Genomic DNA, 12,662 nt, shown 5'->3' with positions numbered 1-12,662 from the left:
TATTTAATTTTGTGACTCCATGTTAGGTCTTGTAAGTGACATATAGCAATGGCAGTTCTATTAGAGCAATGGCTGAACCTGCTGAGCTATGACTCATATCTCTATTGAGGGTAAAGCTGAATTAAATTCAAGCACTGAGTTCTGAGATGCGCACACGTTTTAAGGAACCCTTCCGCCAGAAGGAAAAGTGTTTGTAGAAGCAGAGAGGGCCATATTGTGATTTTATATGCCATGTGTGCCTATTTGTGGGTCAGTGCACTCTAAACTGAACCCAGGCATTTGCAATTGAAGTTTGCTAACCATGAAGGCACGGGAATCTTTTCCCTCATTAGTTCGAAGAAGGAGTTCAGTGATAGATTGAGAATTACCCACTTCTGTCTTCTGTGCTAATTTCCTTAAGGTTGACTCTCTTGCCCTTTCAATAAGCATTTTGAGTGATCAAGGTAGTAAAGATGTTAAGATTCTATTGAGCTCCAACTAGACCCAAATTGACCAAAAAAGTGTATATAGGCATTTTAAAACATTTTTCTTACTATTGTAATCTTAATTTTAATTAGGTGAACCTTCAAAAATGTGACATAGTTGAACTAAAATCTCTGAAGGAACCCATGGACTACTTGGCTCTTGCTAGTAACCCGGAGACTGTGGAAAAAGTAGAGTGTTGCATGAGAGTGTGGATCAAACAGATGGAACAGGTAACTCCCAGAAACCCGTGATCATTTCAGAAGCCACATCACCAAAGACACTGATGGAGGAATACTATCCTGGTATCCTCACCGTTCCCCTGTCATACCACAAAATCTAATAAAGAAGGGAGCTTCAGTGTGGCTTCTACTTATGGTCGTTATTAAGGAAGAAGGTCACTTATTTATGGTCATTATTAAGGAAGAATAGGGCTCTGAGGATGTACAAATAGGTGATTTTGTGAGCTTAGTGACTAAAAGGCTACACTTTGCTAATTCTTCTTGAGAAAACTTGTGTAGAAGTATGGGAGAGGTCCCTAATTCATTGTGTCCTTCGACTGAGAGCTTCAGACTTAACTATACATTTATACATATTTAATAGTATATATGCATGTATATGGAGGGCTCTAAGTGGCTAAGAGCATTTGCTGCTTTTGCAGGCATCTTGAGTTCAGTTTTTAGCATTCACATCAAGCGATGTAGAACTATCTGGGACTCCTGCTCCAGGGTATCAAACACCCTTATCTGGCTTCTAAAGGTACCTGCATAAACTTGTAATGCCACCCCCCCTCCACACACACACACACACACACACACACACACACACACACACACACAAAAAGCCTTTCAAAAGTTTTGGAAAAGGTCTAAATGGAGGTGACTCTTCCGTGCAAACAATATGTACATATAAAGTCACCCTGCTTAGGGCATGGAGTTTCTTGAGGCTGTGTTGCTTCAGGTAATGCATTTAAAGAACAGGCAAGGAAGCTGCATACATTCATGGCATCCGGGGCTCATTCGAAGACATCACCTAAGCCATTGTTAGTGAAAGTCAATCGGAAAAAATAAAGGTGCCTGTTGGGTTAGTCGAAATCCATCATTAGAGCCACGGAACTGAATATGATACATGGTTCATACGGTGTCCTTTCTTTGTTTCTATTTTTTCTTTTGGGCTCATGCAGGGCTTTTACACAATTGTTCTTCTTCCGCATCTACAGATCCTCGCTGAGAACAATCAGCTGCGGAAGGAAGCAGATGATGTTGGGCCCCGAGCAGAGTTGGAGCACTGGAAAAAAAGGCTCTCCAAATTTAATTACCTTTTAGATCAATTGAAAAGCCCCGATGTGAAGGCCGTGCTGGCGGTGCTTGCCGCGGCCAAGTCCAAGCTTCTGAAGGTTCGTAGCCATTTTGCCACGATTTGAAGTATGTGAATAGGAGAGTTCTTCGTCCCCAACTCCACAGAGCAATAAGGATCAGAAAGGTGTTATTTTACCAGTGTGAAATCTTTAGGACTGGGTAATAACTGTCACCTAACTTTGGGTACCGGGAATCAGCCTTCGAGTTAAAGACATTTGTTGGCTGTTGCGTGCAAACGCACTATTAGTGAGCGTTGCAATTAGTGAGATACAATGCGATCACACGACTTGACAAGAACACATGCACACATTCAGACAATACAGATGCAGCAACTGTGAAGTCTTAAGTCCTCATGTATTACTTGTATACTGCAAAGCACATAGCCCCAAAGCTCATGAGCTGAAAACAGAATTTTTACCTCAGACCAGCAATTGCCGTGTAGCTGAGCCAGCGTCTTCTGACTCAAGCTTCCTAGGAGGCTGCATCTAAGCTGCTGGCTCCTTTGCGGGTTCACACAGGGAAGGCTTGCTTCTAAGTTTGCTGCTGACAGGGCTGCTCTTTGTTGGTCAGAGGCATCCTTCAGTTCTCATCACATGCTCCCTTCCATGGGCAGCTCATGGGTGGGGCACCAGGCTTTCTTTAAAGAGAAGTACAGAATATGTGAGAGGGCACCCAGTCTAGAAGGCACATTGCAAACTAACACCCGAGAGCAAAGCATCATTACTTCTGTACTACTCTATTCATTAGCAGCAAGTCACTGTTTTAGAGAGACTCTATACATCGTGCTACAGTATAGTTCAGAATTACTACCATTAGGATTTGCATAAAGCCAATTCTGAATGCTACATCCCCTTTACTATGTAGATAGCTTTCTATTTTAATGTCCCAACAGATAGTTGGTAGTTAAAATAAATACTTGGTGTGTCATCAAATGGACACAGGTATAGGGCCACAAGGATGGGGGTTGTGGGAGGGAGAACTCAGGTTGGAATGGAGAGGATATGGAGAGCAGCAGGAGACAGGAAGCTAGTCTGGTGGCCACACTGCAGGCTGCTGTCATTTTTTTTTAAACAGGGCTATGCTAGTCTCTGTTAGAATAGAATATACAAGAGAAATCACAAAATAAATGTCCTTAAATATTTAATTTTTTTGACTCGCTCTTCCACATCCTTCTAAGATTCATTATTTTAATTGCAGGAGGCAGGAAGCAAGCAGAGATGCTGATGGGAATCGGAGTGATGCTTACTTAGTAGCTCTTATTTTGCAATCGTCTGGGATAAGTGTGTGAACCTTGTTCTTCTGTGTTGTGCTTAGGTTTGGCGGGATGCAGACGTTAGGGTCACTGATGCAGCCAATGAAGCAAAGGACAATGTCAAATATTTGTACACACTGGAAAAATGTTGTGACCCTCTGTACAGCAGTGACCCTGTGAGTCAAGGTTTCTGCTCTTTTACTCCACTGGTGACCCTTTCTGCACTGGCATAATGGAATTCTGAATTTTAGTTGACAAATGCGAATGTTTGCTGTAAAGTTCTCAGAAATCTCATGTTCTCAAAAGTACATTCACATAGCTTTGTTTATATCTTATGACTGCATCTATCTATCTATCTATCTATCTATCATCTATCTATCTATCATCTATTAATTATCTATCATTTGTTAATCATCTATCAATCATCTATCATTCATCTATCTATATATCATCTAGCTATCATCTATCTCTCATCTATCTTTCAATCATCTATTTCCCTATCTATCATCTATCTGCCTATCTATCTATCTATCTATCTATCTATCTATCTATCTATCTATCATCTATCTAGTATGTATTAATAATCCATTTATCTGTCATGTTTCTTCATCATCATTTATTTTGAATGTTATATATTTGAAAATGTTATATTTAAAAAATGCATTGCATTACATTTCCCACTCAGTGTTGAAACTGATAGTGTAGAATTTACCCCAAAGAACTATGGGAAAAGTTATTGGGTTACACCCTAAAAGAGTCTGTTAGCTTTAGGAAATATCTGCTTATATGCATTATAAAAACAACAGTTAGCATAACCTAATTGTCATGAAGAGCAAGCCTTTAGTACTGAAATAGATTTTGACTCACCACATATGACCCAAATAATAAAAAATATTGTTTATAAAATATATGTGTAAACTGTCAGGTACTATTGAAGATATTTTGTTAATCTTAAACTTTATTTTAATGAAAATAGAATGATTAGGCTCTCAGAATTTTGCTTAATTTGATATTTTCCACTGAAAACTTCTGGAATCTCTTCTAGGTAACTATGATAGATGCTATTCCTACACTTATAAATGCAATTAAGATGATCTACAGCATTTCTCACTACTATAACACCTCCGAGAAGATCACGTCTTTGTTTGTAAAGGTGAGTGTGTAGGAGAGAGTTTGTGGTCACCTAGCTGCCAATGGCCAATTTTTGGATAATAAAAAGATCTATTAACTTGGCTTGATCGAGTATCTGTGCTCTTTATATTTAAGAGTACTTATAGATATAGAATTAAATTCTGTATTATGGATATAGAATTAATTCCATGTGGCAGGTGGGTTTTTGGCAAACAAAGCCTTGTTTCCTAAAGTAACCGCTACAATAAATATTCCATTCTTTTATATATTAAAAGCTAAGATTCTTCTCAGAATTTTTTTGTATGATTTTTAGCTTGCCAGTATTTCTTGTTGTGCAAATTTTAATCATGAAAAATGCTACTAAGCAGTTATGGTAGCTCATGGCTGTATTCCCCATACTTCAGAGTTGAAGAGACAAGAATTTTTGTGATTAATTAGAATGATCCTGCCTCAAGCCACAGTGATGTTTACAACTGTAAGACCATACTCTGACTTGTAGGTATTTTAGGTCAGAGGGGTATATTCCCTGGGTAAATGAGTCACAAAAGTTTATTTGTCTGATTAATTGATATTTTGTGTAAATTATTTGTACGTGCTTGTGAGACTACCGAATGATCAAACTTTTTAACAGACATTTTCTTTTTTTTTTTTTTTTTTCTTTTTTTTTTTTGGAGCTGGGGACCGAACCCAGGGCCTTGCGCTTACTAGGCAAGTGCTCTACCACTGAGCTAAATCCCCAACCCCGACATTTTCAATAGTATAAGAAGGGAAGACATTATATATTGACCCAGCTTCCAACACACAGTACATACAATACAGTCCTGGAACCAACGGGCATGAACATATGGCTCTGTCTCTACCCTCGCTTTTAAGATTTATTTATTTTTATTTTATTCGCATGGAAGTTTTGCTTGCATGTATGGTGTCTATGTGCCATGCACATGCTTGGTGTCTGAATATGCTAGAAGGGGTTATTGGGTCCCCTGGACCTGGAGTTCCAGATGGCTGTTAGTCATTATGTAAGTGCTGGGAATCTAACCTGAGTCCCCTGTAAGAACAAGAAGTGTTCTTAATTGCTAAGCCGTCTCTCCAGCCCTAGTCTCACTTCTTGATCTGATTGGTACCATCCCTTTTATAGTGGACAGACATTTAATTATGATTTTGATTTATTTACAAACAATACATAAGGTTGTTTTGAAAGTTTGGAGGGATGAACATAATATCAGTGGCTTCCTACATTAGCTTTATCCATGTTTCTCTGATGTCCCGTTTCTGATATTTTCACTGCAGGTCATGGTGACATGATCTATCAAGTCAGGCTATACTTGACATAGTGCCAGTTAGCTATTGAGTAGACATTAGAGAAGGGGACATGCAGAGGAAATCCTAGTGGCTGTTAGGCAGGGGAGCCAATCCTTTGGTTGGTTAAGATCTTCATTTTTGCATAAATCTGTGGACTCCATGGTTGACCTTTCATGGTGTGTTCAACTCTGGTTTCACAGATTGCCTTAAAATCTGTTCTTTGATGATCCATGCCCATATAATAGCTTTGGGCCACTCACTTCTCCATCCTGTATAATCCTCCTCTACCTCCACCAATCTCTACCTCCTCCATGGGGTGTTGGTGAGGAGCCATTCACTACACTAAGTAACCAGCCACTGGCCTCATCATTGAAGACAATGAGTCTTCCTCCATCATTCTGGGATGGTCAACTTCAATCCAGACTGCGGATTTTGACTGTATGAGAGGGTTAGGGCTGGTCAGTGCTGTGAGGGAAAAGCAAAGCCAAAGATGGAGGTCATGAGAAGAAGATTTGAAGAGTCTATTCAGGTTTATAATTAAGAGTTTTATGTACCTGACATCATCATCATCATCATCATCATCATCATCATCATTAATTATTGAAAATTCCAGGTGACAAATCAGATGATATCTGCATGTAAAGCCCATATCACCAACAATGGGACTGCCACCATCTGGAGCCAGCCTCAGGACATTGTTATGCAAAAAATAGCAGCTGCGATTAAACTTAAGCAGGTAACGGTACTGGAGCTCAGCGGTGTGCTCCTGTATCTTGTTCTTTGTGCTACGTTTCTGAGATTGTATTAAATCATTTGACAATGATATTTCTTGGTTGTCAAACAGAAGAGTAGTTATTTTCTTTTTACAAAATAACTTCCTTGCTACGAAAATTGAGTGTTAATAAGCATGCCGAGGAAGTTTATTCATTTATTCTGTTAAAGTTCTGAGATACACTGGTCAGTAATATTAGATGGCTTTCAGTATCATATAGAGCAGTGAGGAGATCGAATAAGGTGGTTCTGTTACTGAAATTGTGGGACCAAGGAGGACGAGACACAGGTTTGAGTTGTACTAAAAAAGTAGATTGCTGGGTGGGGAAAGATAATGTTTCAGACTGATGGCTAAATGCAAAGGAGTACAATTATGAAAAGATTTTGCCATCACCTTCATTCCGGAAATAGATGAACCCTGCTCCTCCCTCCCTCTTCCTGCTCCTTCTTCCCTCCTCTTGCCCCTTCCTCCCTCTCTCCCTTCCCTTGCTCCTCCCCCTCCCTTCCCCCTCCTCCTCCCCCCTCCCTCTGCCCCTCCCCCCCCCCCCTTCCTCCTTCTTCCCTCCCCGTCCTCCTCCACCCCTTCCCCTACTCCTCCCTCTCTCCATCCTTTTCTCCCTCCATCCTTTTCTCCTCCTCCTTTCCCTCTCTCCCCTCCCTTTCATGCTGGGGTTGAACCCAGGTTTTGTACTCTTAGATATGTTCTCTACCGGAGTCCTATTTTCCTTATGTTCTTTGCTCTTGACTGCCAGGGGTACCAGTGCTGCTTTCAGGAGACAAAACAAAAGCTTAAGCAAAATCCAAGTGAAAAACAATTTGACTTTAGTGAGATGTATATTTTTGGAAAATTTGAAACTTTCCACCAACGTCTGGCCAAGATAATGGACATCTTCACGACCTTCAAGACATACTCAGTCCTGCAAGATTCCAAAATAGAGAGGTTGGAAGACATGGTGACTAAGTACCAGGTATTATATATTTAAATATGATTTTCTGTCACTGCCCATAACTAAACTTAAATATTTTGCAGAACAGTGATACTTAGACAAACCAGGAATACATAATATAAAATGTTTGGATTTTTAAATAGGAAATTAGATTTGAGAATTGCATTCTTCTCAGATGTGTGGTTACAAGGATGAAGTCCCAATAGTTTCAAGTTAATAATCTTTAAGAAAAAGCATTTTCCTTAGTAATACAAGAGGATGGTTAAAATATAATTTCCCTTTTAATTTCTAAAAATACATTTTATTATAAAAAATCTTAGAAATAAATAAAATCATGACACACCAAAATTAACCAGACCCAAAGTCATACAACTTAATGAACTTATATACAATTAGAATTGGAATTTGAGGCAGAAGCTGTGAACTTCACATTAGATGTTACATTTTTCAGTACTAAATATGTTTTATACACTTATATACCACCAAGACCCAAATGTCCCTGACATCTTCGTAATGTAATTAGAACTAGAAAAACACATAGCCTATATCCTTTTATACCCATGACCATTGCCTGCATTCAGTTCTTCCTCATCCACTCATATGTAGATTTTCATATTCTTTTTCTTACTGTATTCATGCAAAAATAGTTGGTGAAGAACACACTGTATCCCAGGCACTGTTTGACACCAAGATTTGAGTGACATGTAAGTGTCTGTATACATTTTATTTGTATACATGTTAAAGTATATATAGAGCCAGTGGGATGGTTGCCTGGCAAGCCGAGAACTTGAGTTTGATCCTCAGAACACACAGTAGAAAGAGATTACAGATTCTGAATGGTTGTTCTCTGACTGCCATGGACAGGCTGTGATAAGCACAGACGTGCATTCTCACGCACATGTATCAAACACACCTGTGTATATAAATGAGAGATCACTGAGTTTCCAGGCCCAGCTGGTATATCCAAACACAGTCCCCACAGTTGAGGCTCAGTGGAAGAGTGGGAGAAGACTGTAAGGGCCAGGGGGCCAGGGAATTAACCACTGTGTCTTTAGACATGACAGGGATATCGCACCTAAGCATTCTCAACAATGTGGTTGACTAAACAAGCCCCACATAATGACCATGCTGGTCAACAGTGCCGATGTGGATGAGGGAGATTTGACAAAGCTGAAGAGCTACAGACAATCAATGGTTACTGAGAAAAGAAAATCAACCTGCCTCAGGGATGAGCCCCTTGATGGGTTATCCAGTTTCAAGTGGTCAGTCCTAAGTATAGGTACACATGAACAACACTAAATAGACTTGGTAGGTGTGTGTCATATATACATATATATGTATACATACATGTAATAAACATATATACACACATGCACACATATATACACATATACACAAACATGTATATATGTGCATATACATACACATATCTACATATATACATGTATGTACATACATATATACATACATGTAAACACATATACATATACACATGCATGTACATAACATACATATGCACGCATGTATACATGTGTATATACATACACATACATCCATATATACATATATGTACATACATATATCTGTATATACACATACATATGCATACATATGCATATATATGTTCATAAGTACATATCACATATGCTACCTATACATCACATGTTCAATAATAATAATTTTAGAAAACAAGATCATGAATTTCAGAGTCAGTGGGAGGGAGCATGAAAGGAGTTGGAAGTGGGAGAGGGAGGTATGTAGATATTGAAAAACAATAGCATGGTGTGTGAAACTCTTAAAAAAATAACAAAATTAAATTAAAAGGAATACATGTTGAAAAAGTTAAGTAACGCAGCTTCTCCACATTTGTCTCAAACGTGTCACATACTACATGCATGCTCACAGTCTCCATATGTAAATACTCTTGTCCACATGGGGAGAGCAAGAAAGAGTACCTTGTTTTCACTAGTAGACTTAATTCCAGAAGTTGAGCAGCTTGTGCATTTTTTGTATATTGAGAGATTTGAATGATGCCTAAGCAGAAATGACTTTGAAGAGGAGGTCGTGGAGGAGGCCCAATACTCTTCATAAAAATTATATGCTCTGTCAACAGTGTGGAGCTCTGAGTTTGAGAATGGCTTAGTACCTGGTTAAGAATGATCACAAGTCATTACTGCTCATCATTCTGAGCAAACAAAACTTCTGATAATAGTGTTTTCAAGGAGATGAATTGCTTAATTTATACTTTCCTACTCACAGACTGCAGATGTACAGGAGAACAAAGGTAATTAATTCTAGAGCATCTGAAAGCAGTAGAGTGTCTTCGATGGTTCATTCAAAGTATTTGATTTGGGGGTTACATCTCTTCTGCGGGAATCATAGCTCCCCCTTTTTCTTACTAGCTGGCTTTTATTTTGTTAAAGTCTCGTCTTATTTATTCTTTGAGATCACTTAAGCCTTTCAACAAAGCAACATTTTATTAAATTCAACTCTGGGCTTCTTTTTAGCTTATTTCAGATGTGATTACTGCATGAAACTTCTGAGAAACCACCTGCTTATTTTCACACGTGGTTTTAATTGTACGCACTTGTCCAGATAATCTGTATAGCCTTACAGATGATTTATCCTGGATGATTCCTCTGGACGAGGGATGACGGAATTTTACTGTGTGTAAAACTGATAGCACCAATCGATGAGAGGTAGAAGATACAAAATTTCCTTTAAACAGACATCTTTGAGGGAATCGTTTTACGAAGTCCTGCATTGAAAGGCTCCAAGTGCTGTGTACTGAGAGGAAAATGAAAAAGCATCTTCTACCTTTCATCTATTTTCAGGACGTTGTTGCTGCCATAAAGAAGAAGGAGTATAACTTCTTAGATCAACGGAAAATGGATTTTGACCAAGATTATGATGAGTTTTGCAAGCAGACGAATGAGCTCCACGTAGGTTGCATAGTAAAGCCCCTGGGAGGCGGAGGCATCTTCCCACAAGGGCGGGGGCGAGGGCGGGGGTTGGCAGCAATCTCAGCCTGCATTTTGTGATTCAAATGACTCACTGGAGGCTCCGTTCCCTAGATTAAAGCATCATAAATACAGCTTTGGCTAATGATTCGCAATCACAGACTTCTGTACATCTTCGGCCTTAGATCTTAGCAAGTTAGCTTTCGTCCTCTGTTGAAATGCCTGGTAGCTTCATTAGGCTGTGGCATGCATGTTCCGTTGTCACTATAGGGTAACGATTATGATGGGGTAACCTAACTGTCAGCTATGCCTGGCAGATTCTAAAGGCAGGGCTGTAGCTGGTCTTGAAGACCATGGTTGAGGCCCCTCTTGCTCTCAGCTGCTTTCTTTCTCGCAATCCTTACTCAGTACAGATCAGCCATCTTGACTTTCAGGCGCCCCCCCCCCCTGGCAACATGGCCTTTATCAGCATCTGAGAACACATCACATAAGCAGTCCAACTCCAGGTTCACAGGGAAAGGGTTTGGGTGACAGCTTTAGGGGTAAGTGCACAGCCTAGAACCTGTCAGTTGTGGGGTGATAATAAAGGGCAGATGGGACATCCTGGGGGATAATCGACAAGGATTCAGTAATGGGAGTCAGGGAATCTAGGGTGGGAGACACCTTGGCACTTCCCTGCTATGTTAAGATGCAGAATTCTTTCACCCTTAGCAGATGTAGGGGCCCATTTTCCTCTATATGAATAAGACTGGGATGGGGAACTAGGACAGTCTATGAAGTGCTTTCCTTACAAGCGTGGATACTTGAATGTGAGCCCCAGAACCGATGTATTCTTTTTTTAAAGCTAGGTGTGGTGGCATAGGGGTGTAACCACGGCAGCATGGAGGTGGGGCCAGGAGGATTCTTGAAACTCTCTGGCCAGTAGCCTTGCTTACTTGGTGAATTTGTCTCCACAAAAGGTGGATGGTTACTGGAGCACAATACCCAAATTCATTCTTTGGTTTTTCACCTGCAAATATTAATATGTGCATAAATTGCACTCACAATACACCTTGTACTTGAATCTGCACACATATGAATACACACACACACACACACACACACACACACACATTTCCTCCTGAAGCAAGAGGGTAGAATGGCCATTCATGCAAATGGAGGGAAAATGCCATGAGGTATTTTGGGAGGAGTTAAGTTTAAGGAAGAGGGAGATAGAAGCCAGTCCCAGACATTTTTCTTTGATGTCTGTGAATTGATTTAATAATCATCATAATCCTAGAAGTGGGATCCTCCTTGCTCTCATTCAGAATGGCCGAAAGTCACACTGGGATCTATGTGCCGCTCTAGACAGTCTAACCACGCGTCTGCAGCTCCTCTGTGGATGTAGATAGATCCTGAGCACCTGGAGGGAGGGATCATACTTTTTCTCAATTCTGTAATAAGAACATGTAGAATTATTAAAAAACAAAACCCACAAAACAATCCCCCCCAAAAAAAACCAAAACAACTCTGTCAAAACAATCAATAACGAAACAGCGGTCTTTGCTCTGTGCAGTGGTGTGTCAGGCTTCCACACTGTGGATGGTGAAAAAGGAAAGATACACCCTGTGAAAGTAGGCTTGTCCTCACTGCTCACACTGGTTCGGTTTAAATGTGAGCGTGCATGAACTTAGAGAAGGGGAATGGTTATAGACTCAAAAAGCAAAGGAGAAGAGTGGGGGTGACATCAAAAATGGTGAGGGAGGAGGGAAAATGGTCCGCTATAAATGAACAGTATCCTGATCCCGTGTCTAAAGTGAGGATTCGAAGGTAAAAGGGCAGTCCAATGGAAACTTACAGGGGCGGGGCCAGCCTACAACACAGCCATAGAACTTGATCACTGTTCTCCCTCACAGGACAGGATGTGAGCCCAGGAGGAAATAACACTGTCTTCCTGTTTGGCTGGGGTTGAGAGATGATGTGGGTGATTTACCCCCCCCCCCCACTGCCCCGAGAGTGAGGTGGGAGCGTGAGCGTGAGAGCGAGAGCAAGAGAGAGCACAGAGCAGGGCTGTTCGAATGTTCCGGAGCCTCGCATTAGAGATTAGTTGACACTCCCTAGCAAGCTTGCCTCTTACTTTCTTCTTTGTTTAAATGGAAAGGTTTATTTTAAAAAATGTCATACCTATGTACCATGTTTGGATCATTTCATTCCTCTCTCCCCTCTCCAATTTTTTTTTAAAAAGATTTATTTATTGTACTTAAGTACACTGTAGCTGTTTTCAGACACCAGAAGAGGGCATGGGATCTCATTACAGATGGTTGTGAGCCACCATGTGGTTGCTGGGAATTGAACTCAGGACGTCTGGAAGAGCAGTGTGTGTATGTACATACACAACCATTAACTTGCTCATATACATGTGTGTGCATATCTACATGCCCACACATTCACATATTTAAACCTCTCATTTTCAGTCTTAAAAATAGCCCAATTCTGAGTT

The 12,662-nt window shown here is 40.2% G+C and overlaps 1 protein-coding gene across 1 annotated transcript in view; it reads left to right on the top strand.

The window, feature by feature from the left end:
- Positions 1-12,662, top strand: part of Dnah5 (dynein axonemal heavy chain 5) — a 301,350-nt gene that overhangs the window by 71,636 nt on the left and 217,052 nt on the right. Inside the window, exons 6-12 of the mRNA XM_032898676.1 lie at positions 558-695; positions 1,682-1,858; positions 3,135-3,248; positions 4,118-4,225; positions 6,119-6,241; positions 7,029-7,244; positions 10,058-10,165. Coding sequence (XP_032754567.1) covers positions 558-695; positions 1,682-1,858; positions 3,135-3,248; positions 4,118-4,225; positions 6,119-6,241; positions 7,029-7,244; positions 10,058-10,165 — 984 coding nt within the window. The remainder of the gene's footprint in view (positions 1-557; positions 696-1,681; positions 1,859-3,134; positions 3,249-4,117; positions 4,226-6,118; positions 6,242-7,028; positions 7,245-10,057; positions 10,166-12,662) is intronic.

Source organism: Rattus rattus, chromosome 3, assembly GCF_011064425.1.
Source record: "Rattus rattus isolate New Zealand chromosome 3, Rrattus_CSIRO_v1, whole genome shotgun sequence".
In the NCBI taxonomy this organism is placed as follows: Eukaryota; Metazoa; Chordata; class Mammalia; order Rodentia; family Muridae; genus Rattus; species Rattus rattus.
This window is presented reverse-complemented; position numbering and strand designations above follow the sequence as displayed.